General features: G+C 33.1%; 2 protein-coding genes across 2 annotated transcripts; both read right to left on the bottom strand.

Moving 5' to 3' along the window:
- Nucleotides 1-2,776: 2,776 nt before the first annotated feature.
- LOC133306994 (epidermis-specific secreted glycoprotein EP1-like) lies at nt 2,777-4,111 on the bottom strand. Its single transcript, XM_061507408.1, has one exon. The coding sequence runs from the start codon at nt 4,109-4,111 to the stop codon at nt 2,777-2,779; it is 1,335 nt and encodes a 444-aa protein (XP_061363392.1).
- An 11,744-nt stretch (nt 4,112-15,855) lies between these two features.
- LOC133306993 (uncharacterized) lies at nt 15,856-18,172 on the bottom strand. The gene is made up of 2 exons (XM_061507407.1): nt 18,139-18,172; nt 15,856-16,562 (listed from the first exon to the last, which is right to left on the bottom strand). Exons 1-2 carry the CDS (start codon nt 18,170-18,172, stop codon nt 15,856-15,858), a joined length of 741 nt encoding a protein of 246 aa, XP_061363391.1.
- Nucleotides 18,173-23,973: the final 5,801 nt, after the last annotated feature.

The following is a 23,973-nucleotide window of genomic DNA, read 5'->3' as shown; positions in this document are numbered from 1 at the left end:
GTTCCTCACTGGCATTCAGCAATGCAGGCTGAATATGATGCTCTTCAAGCCAATGAGACCTGGACCTTGGTTCCCCTTCCTTCAAATAGAAGTGCCATAGGATGCAAGTGGGTCTTTCGGGTCAAGGAGAATTCTGATGGAAGCATCAACAAGTATAAGGCAAGACTTGTTGCCAAAGGGTTCCATCAATTAGCTGGATTTGATTACAATGAAACCTTCTCACCAGTGGTTAAACCTATCACAATTCGCACTGTTCTTACAATAACTGTATCATATGGCTGGTCTCTAAGGCAGCTTGATGTGAATAATGCCTTCCTCAATGGCATTCTTGAAGAGGAGGTCTATATGCAACAACCCCCTGGTTTTATCTCTGCTGACAAATCTCTTGTTTGCAGGTTGAAGAAAGCCCTTTATGGTCTCAAACAAGCCCCACGTGCTTGGTTTGACAAATTGAAAGGTGCCTTATTACAGCTTGGCTTCATTGGCAGCAAATGTGATCCTTCCTTATTCATCTATCGAAAAAGTGGTCAATGTGTGTTCATGCTTATCTATGTGGATGATATAATTATCACAGGAAGTGATCCTTCTCTTGTTCAGAATCTCATTACTCGACTTAACACTCAGTTTGCACTCAAGGATCTTGGTTGTCTTGACTACTTCTTGGGTATCGAAGTTAAAAGGGCAGATTCTGGTGCTTTACTTCTGTCCCAAGCTAAGTACATTAAAGACTTACTCTCTAAGGCTCATATGGCAGAGGCAAAGAGCATTTCCACTCCCATGCCCTCTGGTTGCAAGCTCTCAAAGAATGGGTCCAACTACTACTCTGATCCCTTTCATTTTCGCTCTATTGTTGGAGCACTGCAGTATGCCACACTAACAAGACCAGAAATCAGTTATTCTGTCAATAAGGTGTGTCAGTTCATGTCACAACCACTAGAGGAGCATTGGACCATTGTCAAACGAATTCTTCGTTACTTAAAAGGTTCAATTGAGCATGGCTTACTGCTGCAACCAAGTCATCCCAGCAGCCACTTCTCAATCACTGCCTTCTGTGATGCTAACTGGGCCACGGATCCAGATGACAGACGATCTACATCAGGAGCTTGCGTTTTCTTTGGAACCAATCTTGTGTCATGGTGGTCCAAGAAACAATCTGTTGTAGCCCGCTCCAGTACTGAGGCAGAATACAGAAGCCTTGCTCTTGTCACAGCTGAGATCCTCTGGTTGAAGTCCTTACTTGCCGAGCTGCATGTCCAGTTCAACACTCCTCTCATCTACTGTGACAATCTCAGTACAGTAGCCTTGTCTCGCAATCCAGTTCTCCATGCCCGTACAAAACATATGGAGCTTGATATTTTCTTTGTCAGGGAAAAGGTTATTGCCAAAGAATTACTTGTTCTTCATGTCCCAGCTCTTGATCAAATTGCTGACACCCTTACCAAGCCGCTTGGAGCATCTCGCTTTGCCTCTCTTCGTGCCAAACTCAGGGTTGTGAATTTCGCTTCTCTCAATCTCAGACCCTGAGTTTGCGGGGGTGTATTAACAATAATGTATCAGACTTGCTTGAAGTGTAGTTAGTCCCTTAGTCTCTTGTAGTTAGCCTCAGCTTTGTATAGCTGGCACTCAGTCAGTTGAGTTAGTTCAAGCTGGTGTAACAGCTGTCAATCTGTTAGAGTTAGTTAGCTTCTTTGTTACAGGTGTCACACTACCCTTATGGTGAGTCATTGCTTCTATATAACAACTGTCTCTGTATCAAATGCATAGCGTGAAATATATGGAATTCTTTCGATTTCTTTTCTCTTCTTCTCTTTCCCTTTTCTTCACTTTCTTGATAAATTAATATTTCACACGCACATATATGACTAATTCTACGAACTTGGGCGACTCATCAAATTAAATTGCATTTGTGTAATCTTTTCCTTTTACTTCCTAAAGGTTAGAATCTCTAGGAATATTTTGTATATCTATTTTATTTATGCCTTTATTTTATTTTATTTTTTTAGAGATAAATTAAATATTTTAAAGTTTATTGATAATTTGCCAAATTAATTTATGGTAATTATCTTTAAATGAATGTATCATGAATACAATGAGATTAAATTTCTACCGTTTTCTATGCATAATTACGCTCCCAAACCTAACTTTAATTTTTTTAAGACCAATTTAAAAAATAATTGTTTTTATAATTTAAATAAATTGACAGCGATTTCATTTTTTTTAATCTACTTAGCCTATAAATTTTAATTATCTGTCCTGGCGACGGCATCCAAACACTTCACAACACTATTATGTGTACATATTTTTTCCTCACTAGCAATATAATCACATATAATAAAGCTCAACCATGAAAGATTATTCGAATAGAATCTATTTGTCCTACTAGGAACAAATAATAAAATAAGAAAAATGATCTGTTTACAAATTTTTTTTGAAATTTTTTACAAATTACACTATGTTCTCTCGGAAGAACATTGTGTAGAACATAAAGTAATTTATAAGAGTTTATAAACAAAAAAATTTGTAAATATAACTAGCCTTGTAAAATAAATAATTTAAACCCTGCCGTACCAAGTTAATCAATTTGAAAAGGAAACTGAAAGAAGACAAGAATATGAGTTCCATTTTTCAAGACAAAACAATTATAAATTCATTGCATACTTCTTACTTTATTTTACATCCATGCCCTTCTCCACATGGAGAACATAGACAAACCACAACTTCATAACAATCCAAAACCTACTAATAGGAACTACATACGAAAAGCAATATCAAGATCTTACCAAGCACCAAGGCTTCTCTTATTACTCTGATTAGGAACCTTAATAAAACCCACATGTGTGGAATTTGCAACTCTAGTGAGTGTTTGCAGATCATAAGCTATCCAACACCTTGAGTTATCCCTGTGGTAGAAATATCCCACACACTTGCAGTCATTGGTACATTTGTTTCCACATTTACTTTCACTTAATCTATCCCCTCCAGTGTATTTGCTCATGTAATGCTCAACTCCTTCAAGTTTGTAGTAGTGGAACTCACTTCCCTTGCATGATTTAACAGGCTTAGCTATGCAATTGTTGCTCCAACCAAATAACCCATTCTCCAATGGGCAAGCAACACATTGGTTGTTCTCACAAAGCCCAAACTTCCTACATCTACTTGGCAATTGGCACTCACTTTCATCAGAATCTCTGTCAAAGAGAGTGTAGCTAACTTTCCAAACACCATCACGCACGTCAAGGAAGTAAGTGTGAAACCTAATGTTACCATCAATTCCAAGCCTAAGATATGTTAGTGTGCTATTATTAACTGGCTTACCAATGATTCTATTGCCACTAGTGGAAGAATTGGCCACATGGTAATCAAATCCAATTTCAAAACTTTCTGAATCAGATGAAAGTGTGACATTTTCTAAGGACCCTTCTTGAATGAAGAACCAATCAGATGAAAACCAATAGAGAATTGGCCTTGGAGAATTCATGCTCTTATAATACAAGGCCAGCCCTTTAGGTTCCAAAACCAAGCTATAAGGCCCATTTGTGTTTTCCTTCTCTGAAAGCCTACTTACAAGCTCTGATGGCCCTTTAACTCGTAGGTACTGACCCACCAAGAGGGTATCCGTAGGGTGGTCAAAACTTTGCCAAATGAACTTACCTTTGGAATCAATGAGTACCATGTTACCATTTGGAAGCAACTTGAAGGCCACAACACCCTTGTTGGCAGTGTTGGTTTGCCAAGCAATTCTACCATTAGCATCAGCCAACACAAGGTTCCCATTAGTCCCTAATGAAAAGGTGGCATTTTCTCCAACTGGGTTGCCTCTGTTGGCTTCCCACACCCAACGAAAAAGCTGCTCTGAGCGTTGAAGTCCCACACGCAAAGCCAGAGTGAAGGCATTTGGTGTTGTGTTGTAGAAACCAACTTGGAAAGGAGAGTTGAAGATGGCTATCATTCTGTAGTCAGCACCATACTCCACTATGAAGGGCCCAAGTTCACCTGAATTAACAAAATTAAAGGTTTGGTTTTGAGGAACAATGGCATGAGCCATTATGGTGAAGAATGAGAACAACAATGAAGTAAGAAGGGGTGTTTTGGGTTGAGGCAGAGAAGCCATTGTGATTGATGAATGTGTTCTGCTATGTGGGTTGCCCCTATTATTTATAACATATATGATAAGAAGTAAGAAGGTACTTCAATAATTTTTTTTTTGGTCAACGTTGTCAACTTAAGATATTATGTAGAAATATAATAATCTGGATTTGAATCGAGATCTGATCAGTACAGCAAAAAAGTATATATTGATAACAAAGATACCAACTGTGATAAAAAAAGTATACGAGGGAGAGCGATCATTTTGTCACGTTTGGACAAAAAAATTACCAGACTGCTACGCTAACAATAAATTTTGTCAAAATGCCACGCAGCATAATTCGCTACACAGTGTAGCGAAATATGCCACGTCAGAATCAAAAATGCCACATGTCAAATTTTGCAAAATTCGACATGTGACATTTTTGGTTCTGTGCGTTCTGACGTGACATATTTCGCTACACTGTGTAGCGAATTATGTCGCGTGGCAGTTTGAGAAATTTTACTGTTCGCGTGGCATTCTGGTAATTTTTTTGCCAAAGCGTGGCATTTTGGTCACTCTTCCTAACAAAGATGCCAACTGTGAAAATTCCCGTGTTGGAGTACAACTCCGTGCATTATTATGAATGCTATTTTAATACCTAGTTGATTAGTTTGAACATCTTAGCATTTATGTCTGTTTTGGATAAGATTTTTTTTTTTCTTAAAAAAAAAACTTTATGAAATGTTGTTTTTTATTTTGTTTAGAATTGTTTTTGAATATTATCTATTAATTCATCCATTACTGAATTGGTTTAATTCAAGTCGGTAGAATTATATACGTATCAAAACTACTCCTACTAAGTCCTAATATAGGTGCATGGATTCGAATATAAGGTTACTGAATAAGCTTAAATAATTTTTTAGAAATTAATTCACATATTTGATGGTATTTTATATAGAATTTTAGGAATTAAGTGCAATGGAATAATGTGAAGTTTAAAATTTAATATTAGCTACAAGACTCAAGATGTTCAAAGATTTGAGTTGCCCGATGTTTGTGGTCAAGACTCGAGGACTGGCGCCTTTCTTGACTGAACCATATTTGGCCTTTGGCTTTGCTTTTATGTTATATATTGCTCTTGGAATAGCAGCCTCACCCCCGAGCAGCCGGCCCACCACTTATTCAGTGATTTTTTTTTATAAATAGAATTTTTTTTTCTATTTTTACCTCTTTCTTTTTGATTTTTTTCTCTCCGTCCTTTTTTTCTATTTTGAAAAATGATCACTATAGTCCAGGCCCACTAAATACCTTCTCTCAAGCAGCATAACTGTAACGACAGATGAAATTTGAAAGATTGTGTTCTTTTATATTTCGATGAGGTATATATTTTTTTGGATATATATTATTCTATTTTTTTTAATGTCTATTTTTCCTATTATTTTCAACATTAAAATCTTAATTAATATTTATTATTTTTTTTCTCTTAAGATTCTAATCTAATGGTGTTAGAGAATGATAGATAAAGTAAGTATGGAAAAAAATATAAATATAATAATCTATCTCTATTTTTTTGGGGGGTTAATTATAACCTATAAATAATTGAAAAAGAAAGGCATTTATCTCCTTAGACTTTGATGAAGCACGTGCTAGTTTAGATAATTTAATTGTATATACACATAAAATTGCAGCCAGTTGCATGTGCAAGCACATTTTGGTGGTGGGCAGCAACTGTTCTGTGTCTTTTGGTTCACTCGGTGGATTTGCGCAAAATGAAGCCATGACCCAACAATAGCTGTCTATTTTGGCTTACTCAATTTAATTTAAACAATATTATTTACACACTTTGTAGACTTCATATTCTATTGTAGTTGCAATTAATTAATACTTTAATTGTTGGAAACTTATTATTTCATAATTTTTATTTATACCAAATGGGTATCCCAAGTCTTAATGTATTCGACTATTATGTTTGTGCCTCTTCATCCACTATTTTGTGAACATGTCAAATCTTGCGATTTAGCTGCTCACCACTAAACCAACAACTCTTGGATATTATTATTTCATATTAATTTTTTTAGGGAAAATGTTTATCTTTTTAAATGACACAGCTTATATCATTTCATCTCACAAAGAGGTGAGACTCACATCTTTATTTTTTTTGTCAACTCTCTCTCCTCCTTTATCTATCTCTTTCTCTCTCTTAAAATGAGATAACTTTACATCCTTTAAAATGACACATATCTTACCCATCTTTTTATATCATTGTTTAAAAGTTGAGTTACTAAAGCGAAATTACTAATTAGTAATACCATCATGTAAAATGTTCCATCATTATCATATAGACCATGGGTGTCACTTCTCATATAGACCCCTTCAATGGGCCCATTACCATTTGTCAGTCCTGAGCCCAAAATGCATAATATGGATTCACCAATATGGTTTAAAACATGGACTATGAATTGAAAAACACTGATTGTGAATATCCATCATCCCTAGAAAAATAAAAGAGACTCTTGGTCTTGGGGTACCAATCACAGTAACCATGAGGTTAATTAACTTTCTTAATCAATTGCAGGTAAATAAATTATGAGTTATACCGCAAGACGATTTTGAGGAATTAAAACAATATCATCTATTGAAATAGATGCATTTTTTTTTTGTAGGCATAGCCTAGTTTGTATTTTTCTTTTCTTTTCATTACATAGGATATCTCACATGTTTGGAGTAATTTAAAGAAGGAAATGTAATGACTAATAAGGACCGAACAAATGAATTCAAACACATCTCCGTAAAAATTATAGTCAATGTCATCAGTTGTTAGCTAATTAAAATGTATCAAAAACATACAAAAGTTATTTTTGTATGTTTTTAGAAGAAATTAAACTTATGGATTTTGATCTCAACTTTATTGCTCTAATTAAGCTCAAGTGGTCCAGACACTACAAAAACTCACATGCAAGGTGCTTAAACAGTACGTTGGTAATACATATATGGCAGCCTCAAATGATGCAGACAATGAAGACAAGAAAAATGAAATCTTACTACAAATTTGGAAAAAAGAAAACGCATATGCATAATTGTATTTTCTTTAAGATAAATTATCAAGACAACCAAAAAGAGTTACCTTAATCAATACAATCAAACAGCATCAACAAAAAAAAGGTTATGGGTTCGATCTATTAAGATGAACTATCATCGATAGGTCATAGATTCTTCATTATTGAGACTTTGTGTATTTCTTTGACAAATGAGACAACTTGTTCTCTCCTTATTAAATTTTTTATTATTAAGAAGAAAAAAAAGTTAGATCATGAGACTTATCCCAAATTTGGAGAAATATTTCAATTTTGATACGACAAATGGCACAAATAGTTGTTCTTAATCTTAGGCAGAAAAGTAATCAAGTCATTCGGGACAAATGGCATAACAGAAGCATTCATTTGAAACAACTTATTCCAAGGAAAATTAAATTAAGAAGATAAATAACCTTGATTCTCGTAGATTTAAAGAGAAAATTTTTAACATAAAACACAAAGGAAAAAGGGGCCATTATTCCCCTATCAAAGTCTAATTAATTGATTCTTAATGGCCCAAAATGAAAAAGATACTGATGTTGATGCGTGATCTTGCGTCATTATAACAAAGCAAAAAGTACGAGAATAAAAAAAGAAGAAGTTGATAATGTAAATAAAATAAAGGAATAAAAACACAAGCACATTTACGAGTTGGAAACCATTTAAGATTGTCTCTCCCATTCCTTGCTAAAGATGATAATTGTCCTAGTTTGCAAATCCCAATTATTTTCTTGTATCCAACTTTTAGTACATTTTATTATTATTGTTTTGGCCCATTCCAAAATCTCTCCTAGATATGGGTGATACGGGTAAACCTAGATTACCCTTCTCCCCTTTAGCTATAAGCAACCGTGAAAATAAAGCTTTCACCATCTTAAATGGAATAATTTATAACCTGCGTGATTGAGAGTCTATTGGATCATGATGTTGATATCTCTTTGTTCATATTCTTAAACATTTTGTGGCACTTTCTACCTATAAATTAATCAAATAACCAAAAAGACCAATAAGATAAGAGATGTCATCATTTTCTCTCAATTATTGGCATAGCAAGATAGTACCTCTCCACAAAGACATTGGTGACCAGCAAGGCACAAGTATATATTAGGAATGATGGCAGAGTAGCCATTCTTCATATGTTATATTGAATAAAACTCCTCCTAAGGCCTCCCTATAATTTCAGGTGTTGTTTTCCCCAATCTCTCCTAAAGTCTATTTAATTCAGCCAGTGTCCTATAAATGAGATTGGGATTTTAAAACTTTTCCTAGTTGTAAAAAGTGATTCCAGTTAAGTGTGATTTGTACGATTTACCTTTATTTTATACTTTTGATCTTTGCTCCGCCATTTAGCTACTTTTTGATGCAAGAGTTTATAATTCGTTTTATTTTTTTGTAAAAAAAAAAATTATACTATACTATTAATATCTAATTGTATATTCATGAATATAATATGTTGTTGAATACAATTGAAAATTTAAGATACTATATTTAATAGTTGTATATTCCTTTTGTTAAACGTTCCTGACAACATCACTCATAAAATATGTTTTTTAAAAAAAATAAATTAAAACATAAATTTTCTATGTGCTAATTGTTTTACTATGATTTTAATGTGATCTCCCAAAAGTGATTATCCTACATGATTTTTGTTGTTATATCTTTAGAACTATTATTTGGATTATCTATCGATGGAAATTTTCAACATAATCCATTGACACGACATAAATAAGACGTGAAAAATTTATGTTTGGATCGACCCGTTTACAAATTTATATTGTGTTCATGTTGGCAAAAATTAATAGGAAAAAATTGTATCGTGTCGCGTGTCAATTTGAGAACTCGAAATTGACTTGATTTAATATTCTTACAGGTTATTCGTATCACGTGGTGTTATAAATAGGTTATTCGTATTTTATTATGTCGTGTTAACCTGCATAATAAACGATACACTTTGATATTGCGGATTATTCGTATCGTGTCATGTCAACCCGCAAAATAAGTGGGTCATATTCGTATCAAAAGTTTTAACCTGATTTCAAATTCGTACAGTGTTCATGTTGAGTGTATTATCATGTTGGTTTGAATTGCCACCCGTAGGATTGTCATATATTTTTTTATACCAACCTTAATTATCTCTTTGAGGCGAGTAGGCTTCTCCGAGTATCCCCACAAGCTTTGACTATTTGAACTGACTATGAGACTAATTTCGAGTGCAGGGCGGATCAATATATGAGTAAAATTTTATACCCCTTCCCAAGATGACATTGGTGGGGATCAAATCGAAGCCCTTCCCCCCCCCCCCCACTCAGCTCCTTGATACCAACAGAGCTGCCATCATTGATATGATTATCATATTTTATATATGTCATAGTTAGAGAAGAATTATTTTATTTGTACGTATTAATAAAGCTTAGATACCATTTTGCTGAATGAAATAAATTACAATAAAACAAAATTATTATGTTTTAATTGTAATGATTATGTTGTATAGGTAATCATTTTATTATAAATTAATTTCAAGTGTGTTTTTATTTTATTACAAATGCGTAATATTTAAAAAAATCAAAGAACTTACTAATACATTGATATAATAGGCTTTTTTTTAAAACATTTTATTTAACTTTAATTCCTAAAATATTCGTGCTGTAACACTATGTCTTAATTTGTTTTAGTATTGAGAATTCGGTTTCCTGCAAACACACTTCCTAGTGCATTTTTTTTCACGAATGTTGGGATGTCGGCTTTTTTCGCAAACTAATTTCCTAACATTTTTTAAACATATAATAAATGTAAAATCATTTCTTGAGAATAAATAATTTTTATTTGTAAACCTTAAATTATAAACATCGGACGCAAAACAAATATTAAAGACATAACACTGATCATAAAATATTGAATATAATTTAAAAAATTAAGATACAACGTTATACGTCAAAGCACAATACTGAACAAAATAAATGTTTTATGAAAACACATTATATACTATTTATCCTGAGAATTTTTTCTATAAATATCATTATAATAATTTGTTTATGCATCGACATCATTTTGGTCTTTAATGTTCACTTCCTTACGAATGTGAGTAGACTCTTAGAGACCAATGAGATCAATGTCCTTTATTTTTTGTATCCAAAAAAAAATATCCTTTATTTTCCACACAACTTTGAAATCTTGGCTCTAAAAACTATTTTTTTAGTGCTTATCGTTTCTAAAGCTACTTCGGATAATCTTATCTCCGGCTAGTAAATCATAACAGTACAAAGATGGATCAATGGTGATAAAGGAAGAGAGAAAAAAAAAGAAATCATAACCATTCAAAGATGAATCAATTAATATAAGAAAATAAATAAATAAAACAACATAGTTTTGAGATAGCCGAAGATAAATTTATCTCAAGCTGATTGAGAAATATTTTTTCCTTTTTTTTATCCGGTTTCCGATCAATATCTTTTGTTTGGGAACCGTTCGACCCACAGGAGATAACTTTTTTAAGATTATTTTTCTATTCACAAAACTCGAACTCAATATATGTAATTAAGGAAGATAAATTCTTTATCATTTAAATTAATGACCATTGATAAAATTATTTTTCAATTTGTACGCTACGAATACAAATTGTATGTAATTTAAATTAATGATGCACACTCAACAAGACGTCACACGTGAACATGGCAATAACATTATCATAAATTTGCCGCAATCATATACCACATGTCATGTATACATCATTCTTTAAGTGGGTTAACTAAATCCTTTAAAAAAAATCATGACTTTTTCATGTAAAACCATAAATAATATAGGAGTTAATTTTTCTTTCATTTTCTTCTATATCGTTGTTAGGATTTATGAGTATTCACATGTTATTATCCCCTTCTTAATAAAAAATTGAGCCATTCTATAATAAAATGATTGAACCAATATGATAATGAACAGATTATATCTCCCTCTTAAATATTCAATTAATTAATGCATTCAACAAGATCAGTTTCATATGACCATAACATTATTGCTTGTCAAAAGTTTGATAGAATGTTGTTAATATACGACGTCTTGGTTTTCTGGCTTTGATAGTATCAATTAATACCTTAATAAATAAAAATTATGAAAATTAAAATTTAAAAGAATAAAAATATAAAATGTATCTGATTAAAAAAAAAACTAAAAACTGAATTTTGCTAAAATTATTGGGATTGTTATGTCCATAACTCCCAAAGAAATAATGTATAACTTCTGTAACTCTTATAAGTTAATAATATGTAATTAAGAGGATTCAATTTTATTATTTAACTCATTATTGTAACTGATTGAGAGCTTATAAATAGAGCTCATATGTAAAGCTTGTAATAGACATCATCATAAAATAAAAACTTATCTCTACTATTCTGGTTACCCATTGCTTTATGATATTTCTCTTATTGTTATAAAATAAAGGAAGAGATATAAAGAAAGGAGAAAACATAAGAAGATCAAAAGAAGAACTATTGAAAAGTATATATAAGAATGTCGTCAACTTCCGAATCAACTAATCATTACCATTTTCATTTAAAAAAAAAAAAATCATTACCATTTTCATATAAATCATGTCTTTATAGTGAATAGGAAATAATTACATTTTAAATCACCATTAGTGTGGTGGTTGTTAGTTTGAACATAATATATCATGTTCATAAATAATAAATAAGAACACGATAAAGGATCTTGAGAATATATGATTTTCACATACACATAAAAGATAAAGACATACCAGATCTCGATGATGAGGCGTTAACAACAGCCATCTTGTCAGAAATTCTATTGGAATAGTTTCTCTCTCTAAGCCTTCTTTCTTATTCTGATGGAGAGAATGACATTAGGGTTGAAGGGGAGAGAGGACCATCCCTAATATATATATTCCATAACTTATAATCTCGTACGTCCATCATATACCAAATCAATGATATGATTGAGATTAAATGTATCAGTAATTAATTTGGCCATATAACGTTTAATGGGTAATATAAAGAGTCTTAATATTATAATTATAATAAAATCCTTTTAATATTATAATTGACTCTTAATATTTCTAACATTCTCCCACTTGGCCCGATTAATCATAACATACATGTTAATCTCTAATGTTAGTAAATTGTCAAGTGTGAGTTATGGCGGTAGTGCGCTATTAATTCAGTACATTCCCTTCCATATACTACAACACCAACAATCCATCATATAAAATTCATAATATAGGAAACATAATGGTTCACATAATGTCTTACAAAGACTTCCTTGTCAAAATTCATAATGTGTATACAATTATAAAAAAACAAGAAAAGATAATGTATGTCAGAAACACATAGGTGAGCTCAGAGTGTCACACATCAATAATCTTTAATACAACCAAGGCCCATGCGTTCAACATGTTCTTTAAATAGCTTTGGTTGTAACCCTTTTGTCAAAGGGTCTGCCATCATGTGTTCGGTTCTGATGTGCATAATTGACACTCTGTTTCTGAACCTCCTATTTAACGGAAAAATACTTTAACTCTATATGTTTGGCACCTTTACATTATCTCTCGTTCTTAGAGAAGAATACTGCTGTAGAATTATTACAATAAATTTTCAGCGGCCTGCTAATGGTGTCGATAACCGCAAGCCCTGAAATAAAGTTCTGCAGCCATAATGCATGAGTTGTGGCTTCAAAACATACCACAAATTCTGCATCCATAGTGGATGAAGCAACGATAGTCTGTTTTGCACTTTTCCATGATATGGCTCCTTGGGCAAACATAAACAAGTAGCCAAAGATTGACTTTCTACTATCAAGACATCCACCAAAATCTGAATCAGTATATCCAATTACTTCTAATTCATTGGACCTTTTGTACATGAGCATGTGATCCTTCATGCCTTGAAGGTATCTTAAAACTTTCTTTGCAGCTTTCCAATGTTCCATTCCCTGGATTACTTTGATATCTGCCCAACATCCCGACTGCAAAACTGATATCTGGCCGAGTACAGGTTTGAGCATACATTAAGCTGCCCACAATAGAGGCATATGGAATTGATTCCATTTCTTTCTGTTCAACATCATTCTTTGGGCATTGCATGAGAATAAATTTATCACCTTTCTGTATAAGAACAACTTCAGGTGAGCATTTACTCATATTAAATCTCTCTAGAATTTTCTCAACATATCCTTTCTGAGATAGTCCCAACAATCCTTTTGATCGATCACGGAATATTTCTATTCCAATCACATAGGATGCATTTCCCATATCTTTCATTTCAAAATTCTTTGAGAGAAAATCTTTAGTCTCACGCAATATACTCAAATCATTTGCAGCAAGTAAGATGTCATCAACATAAAGAACTAAGAAAACAAACTTACTCCCACTGATCTTCTGGTAAATACATCGATCAACAGTGTTTTTCTCAAATGGAAAAGATGTAATAATGGTATTGAACTTGATATACCATTGTCGGGATGCTTGCTTAAGTCCATATATTGACCTCTTGAGTTTAAACACTAATTTTCTTTCGCTTTCAATGGAAAAACCTTCAGGTTGATCCATATAAACTTCTTCCTCAAGGTCACCATTAAGAAAGACTGTTTTCACATCCATTTGACGTAGCTCTAAATCATAATGAGCCACCAATGCGATAATTATCCTTAATGAATCCTTTTTCGAGACAGGTGAAAATGTCTCTTTATAATCAATGCCATCTTTCTGAGTATAACCCTTGGCAACAAGTCTAGCTTTATATCATTCGATATTACCATTAGAGTCACGTTTCGTCTTAAAGACCCACTTACAACCGACTCTTTTGGAACCTTCAAGTAATTCGACGAGATCCCAGACATCATTCTGATCCATGGATTTTAGCTCTTCTTTCATAGCTTCAATCCATTTATCAGATTCTATGCTTTATATGGCTTATGAAAACGAAACTGGATCTTTATTGATTCCAATGTCATAATCCGACTCCTATAGGTAAACCACATAATCATCCGAAATAGCTGGCCTACGTTCCCTTTGGGATCTTCTTAATTCTATTTCATGTGGTTCTTGTGCATTAGCATTATGCAAGTTAGCATCTGCTGGGAGTACTTCTTCATTCAAATGTTGTTTAGTGTTGTCATCTTGTTCTACAACAACTGGAATAACATTAGGAAATTTAGTAGATGGAGTAACAATTATAGGCAATGAAACATTTACCCTGATCTCCTTTATTTCCACAATTTCCCTTTTAGAACTCCCACTAACTTCGCCATTCTCAATGAATCTTGCATTACCAGTTTCCATAATTCTCGAACTATGGTTCGAACAATAAAATACATACCCTTTGGACTTCTTAGGATAACCAATAAAGTATCTGCTAATCGTTCGAGAGTCTAACTTTCATTCATGTGAATTATAAATCCTTGCTTCAGCTGGGCAACTCCAAACATGCAGGTGCCTTAAGCTAGGTTTCCTTCTTGTCCACAATTCAAAAAGAGTCTTTTGAACTACCTTACTAGGAATCCTATTCAGCAAGTAGGTCGCACTTTTAAGCGCATAAATCCACAAACTTTTGGGTAATGAGGAGTTACTCATCATGCTCCTAACCATATCCATTAATGTTCAGTTACGCCTTTTTGCCACAGCATTTTGTTGTGGTGTGCTCGGCATAGTATACTGTGGACATATGCCATGCTCTTTGAGGAATTTTGCAAATGGACCTGAACATTGTCCTGACTCATTATATTTACCGTAATATTCACCACTTCTATTTGACCTTATCATTTTCACCTTTTTATCTAACTGCCTCTCAACCTCCTTAATGAATGTCTCTAGGACATTTACTGATTGAGATTTTTCATGAAGTAAATAGATGTAACCATAACGTGAAAAATAATCAATAAAGATAACGAAATATTTTTCTCCATTAAAAGCTGGAGTGTCCATAGGTCCACAAATATCATTGTGTATAATCCCTAGAAGCTGGGTTCTTCTTGTGGCATCTTTCTTATTATGTTTGGTTTGCTTTCCCTTAATGCAATCCACACATAATTTAAGATCAGTAAAATCTAAATTTGGCAAAATATCATTCTTCACCAATCTTATTATTCTTTCTTTGTATACATGACCTAATATTCTATGCCACAAGAAAGCAGAATTCTCATTCTCTATGTTACGCTTAAATCCAACATTATAAACAACATTAAGCAGTGATTCAACATAAGACTCATTCAATTTCAATCTATATAAACCATAAATCAGAATACCAGAACCAACAACATCAGTATTCTTATATAAATTGAAATAACCAGATCCAAACATAAGTTTAAAACCATTAACATCCAACATAGATACTGAAATAAGGTTCCTAGATAATGAAGGTACATAAAGGGTGCATAATAGGTCTAAATGATAGCCACTATCTAAGACCAGACGATAAGTCCCTATGCCTTCAATCGAAGATTTCTTTCTGTTTTCTATAAAGAGAAAACAATCTTCATTTGGATTTATAGTTCGGATCGTAACGAATCCCTACAAGTTGTTGGAAACATGATTTGTAGCACCAAAATCAAGCCACCAAGTATTATTAGGAACTTCAATTAAATTTAATTAGAAACTTACGAAAGATTGATACTTACCCTTCTTTTCGAACCAAGCTATACGTTTGGGACATTCAACTTGATAGTGCCCAGACTTCTTACAAAAGTGGCAACCAATGTCCTTTAGTTCCTTTTTCATTTCTCCTGCCCATCTTGCACAGGTGCTTTCTTTTTCTTGAAGTGTCTTGATCTTGCTTTCAATCCTTTCCCAGCTTTATGATCCATGAGATTAATAGAGTGACTCCCATGATTCTTTAAACGCCCTTCTTCCTGAACGAGAATACTGGTCAATTCATTAACATTCCACTTATCCTTAATAGTGTTATAGTTAATTTGAAATGGCTCATATTCATAAGGCAGCGAGTTCAAAATAAATTGAACTAAGAATGAGTCCTCAACAGTAAGTCCCAAGGTCTTAAGTTTTGCTGCAAAATTAGTCATCTCAATAATGTGCTCTCGCATAGTTCGCGACCCATCAAACTTCATGGTCGTGAGCTGTCCCATAAGAGTACCAGCAAGTGACTTGTTCGCTGAACGGAAGCGTTCTTTCACAAACTTTATATATTCTTTTGCACTTTCTGTTTGTGGAATGGTTGACTTAATGTTGTTGGCAACAATCATCTTAATGAACATAAGGCTCAATCTGTTACATCGTTTCCATGCCTTATGGTGAGATTTCTCTTCCTCACTACTGGTTTCAGTAATAGCAGTGGGTTCAACCTCAAAGAGTGCCAAGTCAAGATCCATAACATCTAAGTGAAAATTGACTTGTTCACGCCATTCTGAGAAATTCTCACCAGCAAACATAGTAACAGATGAAGCTTGTGAATTCATGGAAAAAGCTGCAATTAAAATAACATACACAAAAGCTCATGAATAATCATAAATGTGATTCAAATAAAATCATACAAGCACAAAGTAGCACTCATTTGGGTAGATACGACAATATACTCTTCATAAGCAAATACCAAAACATTAATAGACAACATATTTTTTAATTAAATATATCCATTATCTTTGGATAATCAAAACATATTTAATCAAAATACTAATTTTCCACATAATGTCACTAATTATATACCTTTGGGTGAATCCCTCATTTATAATAATCAGCAACGTCAATTTATATCAGTAATTGGTATTTCATAAGTACATGGATAAATGACAATTTTATGCATGCGATAACATTCTAGTTTGGCCACTTTGGTGACTAACAAACTATAACTATAATGCACACAAATAAATGACTTTTATGTTATCTACACAGTATTAGTTTGGCCATTTTTTTTTGGTACATAGTTTGGCCATTTTGGTGACCAAAAAACTATAACATAATGTGTGAAAATAACTAACAGATCAATTCCATATCATAATAACAATATATTGCATAATTTTGTTTTACAATAAGTATATATAAGACAATACAATTCATACTTCAAATATACATATTGCAATTTTTTATTTATTTATTTTGTAAACATGAACGATGCAAATCTTCATACTAATGCCTATATAAAAAATTCATACGGCAGCAGCGAAAACCATGCCATTATACATACCGCATTATTCATAACATAAACAACGCATATTTTTCATACTCTTAATAAAATATCAGTGTACTCATAATCATAAACAATTTCAAAATTAATGTCAAAACGTTTCAGATTTATTTCAATTACCAAAAACCAATCACACGCCACTACACAATGGGACCGAATACCATAATTGCAAACACAAAAGAAATAATTTCAAGAATTTTAGTTTAAAACAAAGAATGTATGAGAAACATATATGATCACTAAAACATATATTCCATCATCAACATGAACAGTTCTAATTTATTCATATACAAGTTCACTGTCAACTATATATTTGTATAATTTCATATCCATACATAATGCTTCTTGATAGTTTTCATGATTATTAGACCACATACATACTGTCAACTCATAATGCTTCTTGATTATTAGAAAAAAAATTCATTAGAACAAATACATCAGCATTCAAAAAGTCGTATAGTCACGTCATATATATATAAATCGAATTTCAATGATAAACATGAAATCATGGATTCGGAAATGGTAATTTGCAAAAATAAGATTTTATCTTTTTGTCAATTGCAAAGATATAATTTGGATTCGGAAACGATAATTTGAAAAATACGACATACATTCATAAACATGAAATCATATAAAAAATCATTAGGGAAAAACATAAATTTTAGAAACCCTAACTTTTCAAACAATCAAAAATCGGATCATAATCATACATGGAAAAACATGAATTCCTAAACCAAGCTCTGATACCACATGTTAGTTTGAACATAATATATCATGTTCATAAATCATAAAATAAGAACATGATAAAGGATATTGGGAATACATGATTTTGATATACACATAAAAGATAAAGACATACCAGATCTCGATGATGAGGCGTTAACAACAGCCATCTTGTCAGAAATTGTATTGGAGTAGTTTCTCTCTCTCTAAGCCTTCTTTCTTTCTATGTATTCTGATGGAGAAAATGACATTAGGGTTGAAGAGGAGAGAGGACCATCCCTAATATATATATTCCATAACTTATAATCTGGTACGTCCATCATATACCAAATCAATGATATGATTGAGATTAAATGTATCAGTAATTAATTGGGCCATATAACGTTTAATGGGTAATATAAAGAGTCTTAATATTATAATTATAATAAAATTCTTTTAATATTATAATTGACTCTTAATATTTCTAACAGTGGTTACAAGTACATAAAAAGTCACGAGTTACACTTGAACTCACTATAAGTATGGTGGTTATATTGTACATCAAAAGTCATGCGAATTTATATAGTCATCCACATAAATATTTTATAACACTCTCATGACTAATTATATACTGTGACTATGTCTCATTAAAACCTTACTAAGAAAAATCCAGTAGATAGCGTTGCGAAATCGGCAAGTATACCATTCGTTCCAAGTAATAAAATGATAAGTAAAGATTGTTTCCTCGAGGATTAATGCACCAAGTATTAATTTAACTATTTCCCTTAATTTGGAAAACCTAGTTTAATTGAAAAAGTATTTGTTAACATAAATTTAAAGACAATAATAATCAAACACATTCAAGAAATATAAAGAACGTCAAAGAAAATATGAGTAATTGAATTTGTTAAAGAAACTGCAGTTAGGATGCACTTCACCTCCGATCCTCCTTTATATTCCTAAATTGTATTTTATAACTAATTAATTTATTAGCTCAGACGATTCATTATTTCCCTATTAATTAGTTGAACCCTAATGTCTTAGTGTATTCAACCATTTAACCCAATTAGAATCCTAGTGTTCTATTAATTCCTCTTGAATTAAGCATTAAGGAAATGAATTTAAAAGTCTGTAATCTATGTAAGCCTATGTCTAGGTCATGCATGGATTGTTATTCTACCCTTGTTTGAATTAAAACTCCAATATGTCTATTGTGAGCTCTAACCCTCAAAACCCTATAATAGAGCGATCAATTCTATCAAGGATATGGAAGAATTAACACAGGTAGAATAAAGCTACATAAACTACATTAATTATAAAAACAATTTAAAACATATAAAGGATTCACATTTGATCCGTGATCCCAACTACAAAAAGAACTTAGCCAGATATATCTGACTTTAACAAATTAAAATAAAAAGAATTCATAACAAGAAAAGAAAAGAAAAATATGAAGAAGAAGGATCAATGGTCTTCAATCTTCATGTTCTCTGGAATCCTAATCTCCAGCGTGAGTCTCCTCATCTGAATATTGTTGCCTCTGTCGAATTTTGTTTTTGAGTTTCCAAGAGATGCCTTTTTATAGGATGAAACCCATATCTTTTAATTTTCCATACTATCTTCAATGGAATCTTCACTATAATCTCTAATCATATCTTTGATCCAATCCTTCAAATCTTCCCCTTTTTATTTAATGGAAAACTTTCTTTAAAAATATTCAAACGAAGATTTGATAAGATCTTGAATGATTCATAAATCCAAAACAATCTACTTGATATCTCCAATTTATCTCTTTATTGAGCTGAAATTTACTGCAAAATATAAAAAGCTTATGATAATATTATTGAAAATAAAATAACAAATTTTTATAATTCTCATAACTTTTAATTACTTTTAAATCAATTTCATACTCATATTGACCCTTAATACATAGTAAATTGGAGACTCATCAACAACGAAGGAAAAAGAGTATAATATTCATAATTAACATAAAATCTTTTGTATAAAATGATGGTAGCTTAGTTGACGCATGAGAGCTGAGCAGGTGGGTGTGAGAAAATGTTTTTGATCCTCCCCAATACTATCTTTGTGAGGGGTTTAAAGCCTTAATCTTGGACTCGCCCCAAACAAAATTGTCTCACGTGGAGGATACCCGTGGCTAACCCAAAAAAAATACAATCTTTTGTTATATGCTAACTTAGACTGCCTCGTTAAAAACCTTTACAAGAAAAACCCAATGAGGTAAAAACTTGGTAAAGAAAAAAAGAGTGCAATACATATACTCCCCCTCAATTGAGTCATATAGCTACTGCTGGAGTTAAGGAAGTGGATCAACAGTTACAATTTTTCATAATAGTTATTGGTAATCTTCTCCCGAAATAAATTGTAGTAATGTCCATTCAATTGGATCATAACGTTTATTTATAACACTTTTCATTGGATATAATTGTATTGAGTTCATGCCTAGTTAAAACCTTGCTAGAAAACCCAATGAGAAAAAAATAATGAATGAAGAACAGTACCTGATATGCGCTACCAAAACATTGCATAAGTTGCCTTGTTAAAAATCTTTGGTCAAGAAAAATCATTTGAAAAACAAAACTTGGTAAAGAAAAAAAAGCACAATAATAAATCTTCAGGGTTCCATCCTTTAGGGATTTTCAAATAAATATCATCATCAAGTGACCATGCAGTCACAACACCCATTAAATGCATCTCAAGATGCATCCTAGTTGCCATACTGATCAAGTAACGGAACATAATAAAATACAGTTGAGAGAATAAGAAACATTATAATTGATGTCAAGTATCAGCAAAAACCCTTGCCTCCTTTCATTCATTCATGTCTAAATGCTTTTGCCATTCTTGAATAGTTTTGGATTCTGGATCCATATTATCTCTTGAGATAACAAGAGCTATTAAGAAAGAAACAGTGTTGTTGATGATAGTTATAATATTATCATATTTTCTCACTTATCAATATGTTTTTTGCATACATCAACATCAAAAAATTATTGACATCCAGAATTGGTCATTCCATATTTCTGGGATTGTTGTAATTAGTAGTTGCATTTATTTTAATGGGTTCGCTTCTTCAGAAGGTGCGATGAGCGACTTACTTTTCTTTTTCTGCAGACTTATATTTTTAGCCCTATAGGTCAATTATGCTTCCGGCCTTGACTAAACTTAGAAATATTTAGTCCTAATGGAATATCCATTATAGGTGGTGCATTTTTTGCAGGGATACAAGACTTAGCCACTCCTTTGAGATCAATAAATACATATGGCATTTGACTTGCTAAAGTTTGGAAGTTAATAATATTTTTAACTTCAAGTTATATAATACTTATACGTTGAGAAAGATAATTCATTCGATTTTTCTTTCAGAATAATTTTCCGAATTCATTAAGCTTACGGTTTTCTCCCCCTAATGCCGAGAAATGTCCATCATATAAACAAGAAGGCACAAGTCGCCCATGAAAGGGCTCAAATACTTGATTCTATACGAAGTCTCAAAATCTCGCATAAATGCTCTATCAACTTTGAGATCCCATTTTAGAATGTTGTGGAGGAGGTATAGTGTAAGAACCCACACCGTTAATTAAGGAATTTAATTAATCAATTATGCAAAATTAGGAAATGATTCCATAATTGACCCTAATAATTATTATGAGGCTTTAATAATGATAGTAAGTGAGTAATAATGCTGAAAGTCGCTTTTCGGAAGAAAAGTGCAGATACCGGTTCTGCTAGTCGGTATAAATGAGTATCGAAAAAAGTACCCGGAAAATTAAAGTAAGTGCATGTTAATTACTAGAATAATATGTAGGACTTGTAAAACGAGGTTCAAGTCCAGATAATGAGAACTGGTGCTAGAAACCGGTACTGGCTTGGAAAAGCGCGTACCAGAAAGGTGCTCAGGAAATTATAAGAAAAATATGATAAATCTTAGAAAATTATGTAGTTTCATAATCCAAAGTTTGGGATTAAAATGCTAAGCGTAGCAATTAAAGTTAATACTATGTGTTTAAGTGCGTTTGGGCTATATATACTCCTTTTAAAGGGCACAAAGCCCTAGATACCAGACTTTGAGCGTGAGTTGTTGGTGGAGGCTGACCAGTTTCTGTTCCTTTGGCCTTCTCCCTCATTCTTGAGCCAAGTTGTGGCCTTTATTGGTTTTCTTCACCCTTTCTTCTTGTATACACTTGGGTGGTGACTTGTGAGTGTGGAGAGTGGGCTTGGGGGAGTGCTCAGCCACTGTTGGTGAGGGGTTTTGGGGCTGACTTGGTTGGCTTGGTTGTGAGAAGCTTGGCTTTGGTTTTTGGAGGTCCAAGTGGGGAACTTTGCTCTAAGGAACCAACCTTTATGGTGTTATTTTCGTGCACATCTTTGAGTCAGACTTGAGGGGCTGTGTTGAGCTCCAAGAGCACCTCCATTCTCTGTTTTAGGCCTTTGGTATGTATACCAACCTTTGATCATGAGTTTAATGCTTAAAAATGAAAGCTTGATGCATGTTAAGGCTCAAAGATGATAACTTATTGTTGGGTAATGTTGAAAACACCTAGAAATGCATGTTTAGGTGTTTTAAATCGTTAAAAACCCAACCTTGGATGGATATCTTCACGAAATGTATCTTCTGCATTCTGTCGTGAAATATTCGGATATCCGCCCGATGAATATCCGGATATGTGATATCCGGATATGGGGTTTTGTATATTCGAATATTTGGTATCCGGATAGGGGATTCTGGATATCCGGATATTGGATATCCGGATATGCACAGTGAGATATCCGGATATTGAATATCCGGATATGGTCCCGAGGAATATCCGGATATTCTGGGATTTCGAAGAACAGTAGCTGTGCGGTGAGAACAGTAGGCTATTGAGGGTTTGTGGACCCTAGATGAGTGAAGTTGAACTTCTGTTTTAATTAAGCTAAGTCAGAATCAAGTGATTAAGGGCTTATGGCTTGGTGAGAAGCCTTAAGACATAAAGCGTAATGAAAAGGCGTTGTCTTTAATTTGTATGCATGTGGTGCATATTATTGATTTATAATTGGTCCATATCAGATTGTGATCTGTTGTGATTGGACTTTGAGCTTGTGGCATTGGATAGCTAGCTTAGAGGTAAGCTTTCGTGTCCTCGGTTTAGCCATGTTGTGGTTCCACCATGTCCTATGGGGGTATGGTTTATGCATGCTGTGTACATGCTTTTGGATATTTGATATGTTGATTGAACTTTACATGTAATGGCTTTTAATATGCATGTGTTGTTTCATCTTGACGGGAAGCCTGAGTATGTAGCGCCATACGAGACGGTGTACCGGGGTGCATGCAAGTGGTACTTGCACGGTGTGTAGGTGATAGACGTATACCTGCACAGTCTCTGGCCAGTAGATTAGTATTGACACACATGGCATGATTATCTACTGCATTGTTTTAGAAATGATAAATGATAAACTGCTTTTGAACTTATATTGCACATGTAAGTGAGCTTGGGGTGGAAGATCCTGGAGGACTCACTGACTTACTGAGATTTCTAGATTAGAGATCTTACCCCACGTTGGGGAATGCTTATTTCAGGATCAGGTAGTATGGGTACTGATGCCTCAGGCGGCAGGAGGTCGGAGCTTAGCTGATTATGTTTTACTGCTTTATGTTAGCATGACTGGATTTGGATGCTGTTTATGTTTTCTGCTATTTATGATATGTTGTTGTTGAGACTGATGTTGGGCATGTCGCCTTACTTGAGTGAGCATGGGGATTGTCCATGACACTTTCTGTTAGTACTCTTAGATTGGAGTTGTATAAACTGTTAGATTGTCCGGTCTACGTTGTTGTAGTTCCGTGACTAGAGCCACACTTATATTATCTATGTTATGAGGTATTTCAGTTAGTTGTTTTGTTGCAATTACATACATGCGATGTTTTATTAATTGATTATTAAGCAAGTTGGTAATGTTAATGGCATCATAATTGAAAAGAAAAAAG

This window comes from Gastrolobium bilobum, unplaced genomic scaffold (assembly GCF_033153095.1).
Source record: "Gastrolobium bilobum isolate Gb01-03AN ecotype WA unplaced genomic scaffold, APGP_CSIRO_Gbil_v1 utg3949, whole genome shotgun sequence".
NCBI lineage: Eukaryota > Viridiplantae > Streptophyta > Magnoliopsida > Fabales > Fabaceae > Gastrolobium > Gastrolobium bilobum.
Note: the sequence above shows the minus strand (reverse complement) of the source record. Positions and strands in the feature narration are given on the sequence as shown.

What these genes read in the sequence shown, in the direction of transcription:
- LOC133306993 (XM_061507407.1), bottom strand. Translation starts at nt 18,172, where the DNA reads ATGGCTGTTGTTAACGCCTCATCATCGAGATCTG. An exon ending in CGCCTCATCATCGAGATCTG is followed by an intron (nt 16,563 to 18,138) that starts GTATGTCTTTAT and finishes TTTTAATTGCAG; the next exon opens with CTTTTTCCATGAATTCACAA.
- LOC133306994 (XM_061507408.1), bottom strand. Translation starts at nt 4,111, where the DNA reads ATGGCTTCTCTGCCTCAACCCAAAACACCCCTTCTTACTTCATTGTTG.